This window comes from Oncorhynchus clarkii, chromosome 6 (assembly GCF_045791955.1).
Source record: "Oncorhynchus clarkii lewisi isolate Uvic-CL-2024 chromosome 6, UVic_Ocla_1.0, whole genome shotgun sequence".
Lineage (NCBI taxonomy): Eukaryota > Metazoa > Chordata > Actinopteri > Salmoniformes > Salmonidae > Oncorhynchus > Oncorhynchus clarkii.
Window position 1 is genome coordinate 82,091,913 of NC_092152.1, and position 3,843 is coordinate 82,095,755.

At 42.0% G+C, this 3,843-nt stretch overlaps 1 protein-coding gene across 1 annotated transcript in view; it reads right to left on the reverse strand.

The window, feature by feature from the left end:
• Positions 1 to 979: 979 nt before the first annotated feature.
• The window catches only part of LOC139412259 (major intrinsically disordered Notch2-binding receptor 1-like), a 40,478-nt gene continuing 37,614 nt past the window's right edge, over positions 980 to 3,843 (reverse strand). Inside the window, exon 6 of the mRNA XM_071159097.1 lies at positions 980 to 1,266. Within this exon, the coding sequence (XP_071015198.1) occupies positions 1,069 to 1,266 (198 nt within the window). The 3' untranslated portion in view covers positions 980 to 1,068. The remainder of the gene's footprint in view (positions 1,267 to 3,843) is intronic.

Sequence of the window (3,843 nt, forward strand, 5' to 3'; positions counted from 1 at the left end):
ACTGCAGAGCTCCCTACTGCAGAGCTCCCTACTGCAGCTATGTGCTTTTGGCTAGTAGTTAAACTATCTGAAGCAAGGAAAGGAGAACAACATTCAACTTAATTCTGCTCAAGAGACGATGAGAAATGATATGTGTGTTTTGCTCTCTCTGTGAGTAATGCTACTTTCAATACATTCAGGTTAGCTCTGTAGTGTTTTATATTGTTTTTACAATCTACTGTATGTACTGTCTGTTATTCGTCTATTTCAACTACAGTACTTCAATATACTGTATATGTCTATTTAGAAAAGGCATTGCACAAAATCCCATGAATTAAAACTCTGGTTATTATTATAATAGATAAAGATAAATAATATCTGGTGCACCTCATCACATTCTACCAGATAATTCATCCAAAAATAACTCTCATTAAAATACATTATACAGCAATTATAGTAAAATAAAAATATCAGAAGCTGTGTACAGAAACAAATCCAGCTGTCGACCGTATACTGTACAGATCATCTGTTTCAGTTCACAAAAACATTGGCTGGGTAGCCGCTTTGTTGCTTTTGTTTGGATTGCAGATTGCCCCTTTAACGAAGAGAAAAAGTGAAATAAACATTGTTCTCGTAATATTCTGGAACATCGTACACCAATACAATATAAATGTAAATGTAAAAGATATACTGTAGACATTGTGTACCGTCTGTCTTTCATCATAAATACACAAATGTCAATAAGTAAATATAGGCAACAATAGAAAATATCTAACTTGCAACATTCCCCTCTGAACAAATTCCTGATTTCCTAATACCAATGCCCATCCCGTGGCATAACAACTAAATCATGTAGAAAAGAATATAGACTTGATTCCAATACCACGAACATAGGTCAGATTCACATTAAACAATACATGTACCTCACTCTTCAAACGTCCACATAGCCAATCAGAGGGCTGCTCCTGTAATTGGACTGATACCTTATAGCTCACACATATTCAGTCCTTTTACAATTAGCCAGAATAAACAGGGGCAGAGGGAAAGTGTGCGACTTTGAGCACTTCGTAGAGCACGACTTGGAGCACTTCATGACTTCATAGTGCATATGGGCACAACGATGACCAGGATCACAGTGCAGGCGGCCGCGGCAATCAGTGCTCCAATCTTGCACACCTTGGCCCTCCGAAACTCCGCTTCCTTCCTCTTCAGCAGCGAATCGTAACCCGGCGTGTAGATATCCTCCATCCAGTACTCCAGGTTATTGGGGTTCAATGACTCCTGCGTCTGAAAAGGAAAGAAGGGGTTTGGGGTGGAAAGGACATCTGGAGGTCAGGTCAAACAGTTTTGCCCACTGGGATGTGATTTTAGCAGGGTTTGGGGTGGAAAGGACATCTGGAGGTCAGGTCAAACAGTTTTGCCCACTGGGATGTGATTTTAGCAGGGTTGGGGTGGAAAGGACATCTGGAGTTCAGGTCAAACAGTTTTGCCCACTGGGATGTGATTTTAGCAGGGTTTGGGGGTGGAAAGGACATCTGGAGGTCAGGTCAAACAGTTTTGCCCACTGGGATGTGATTTTAGCAGGGTTTGGGGTGGAAAGGACATCTGGAGGTCAGGTCAAACAGTTTTGCCCACTGGGATGTGATTTTAGCAGGGTTTGGAGTGGAAAGGACATCTGGAGGTCAGGTCAAACAGTTTTGCCCACTGGGATGTGATTTTAGCAGGGTTTGGGGTGGAAAGGACATCAGGAGGTCAGGTCAAACAGTTTTGCCCACTGGGATGTGATTTTAGCAGGTTGGGGTCATCTACATTTCTACGCCAGTCAACTCAGAAAGTAAACTGAATTTCAAATTCACAAATGGAAAAAAAATCTATTTTATTTTCAATGAATTCTTAATAAACTGAAAAAGAAAGGTATTTATGTTAAAAGAAAAAAATAAAACTAATTCACTGCCTGAACTGAGTAACTTCAATTCAAATTGAGCCCAACCCTGGATTTTAAATAGAAAGGCTACGTCCCAATTTTGCACTCTTCTTGCAAAGTGCACACTTGCACACTCCTAGTCCTGGATTTAAAATAATTGGATTGTTGTAAACATTGGCCAGAGGGAGCTTTCACCATTGGGAAATGCATTATGGAAAGTGTGCAAGTGCACACTTTGGGAAAGGGGTGGAGATTTGGGACTCAAGCAATGAGGAAGCAAGAGATTAAGAGAGAGATGGATTTAGTGAATCTGAAAGACAAAGAGGGAGAGAGATAGGGTAGTGAAAGAAGGAGACAGTTAATGAAGGAGAGAGCTACTCTGAGTCTATCTGATGGCAGAATGAGTAGGGACAGCAGTATTCAAATTATTCATTCAAGTGTTATTGTGACACTTACAAATGTGGTTCTGCATGACGACTTCCTCACTGTACAGTATACTAGGGCCAAGTTACATTGTGGAGGATTTAGAACCACATTGACTGAAACAGGACGGTGGGAGAGAGTTTATGTAGGTGAAACAGAGAGGTACATTTCATGAAGAATGCATTGATTATTGAGGAGTTATTATTCTTTCATTCTGGTTGAAACAGGACAACAGACAAACAGATTGAATTCCCTTCTTATCCCATATCTCATTTGGTTTGTGTGAGTATGCTATGGGGGGCAAAAATGATTCTTCCAAGATTGGATTTCTAGCAATCATACATTGATATTTTAATTGACTCTCACATTTCAAAGAAAGATTGTAAGAGAGAGCGATGGGGAGAGAGAGAGAGAGAGAGAGAGAGAGAGCGAGAGAGAGAGAGAGAGAGAAAGAAAGAGAGGGAAAAAACAGGAGAGAGATCAGACGAGAGAGAGAGAGAGATAGAGAGGGAGAGAGAGAGAGGGACAAAACAAGAGAGAGAGAGATCAGAAGAGAGAGAGCGAGAGAGAGAGATAGAGAGGGATAGAGAGAGAGAGATAAAACAAGAGAGAGAGATCCGAAGAGAGAGAGCGAGCGAGAGAGAGAGCGATAGAGAGAGAGATCAGAAGAGAGAGAGCGAGAGAGATCAGAAGAGAGAGAGCGAGAGAGAGAGAGAGAGAGAGAGAGAGAGAGAGAGATAAAACAAGAGAGAGAGCGATAGAGAGAGAGAGAGAGCGATTGAGAGAAAGGGATAAAACAGGAGAGAAAATAAGACAGAGAGAATCAGCAGGAGCCAGCAACCTCATTTTCCACTGCTCTGCATGGACATGTCCTCTATGGCTCTCCTCTCAGCATCCAAGATCCAGCAACAACCAGTGGTGTTCAGTATAGGTTGGCAGGCTACCACCCATAGAGCTGTAGTCAAAAGTAGTGAACTATGAAGGGGACAGGGTGCCATTTGGGACGCATCACGTCAATTTTTTTGGAAGAAACGCCCCTTGAAACTGATTTTGGGTCAGTTTTGCATATCCCCCATAATAGTTCAGGTTAGGATTCAGGGGGAGTAAAATGATCCTACATGTGTGCCTGAGTGAGATCCTGGGAGACTTCTGTCTCTGACACTACAGCCTTCCCATTTCTCCCATCTGCTTGTTTCTCTGACAACCCCATCTTGACTAGCCTCATCCCCCTTCAGTGTTATTGCCTATATGGACCCTGTGATAAACATTTGCGGTGGTTGGCGAGAATCAATGGCCGCCGACGGTAATCCGTGTCCTTGTGAATGTTTGTTTCCATCTGGCCCCTGGGAGACATGGGAAGGAGAGGGGAAGCTGTAACATTCTGGACAACAGAGTTGTAATCTGGGATTGGTACATATACTTTTTTACTTTCAAATCAATTACATAATAGATTATTTTTAAGAATATAAATATGATACAGTCGGCGGCCAATGATTCTCGCCAAGGGTCCATTATTC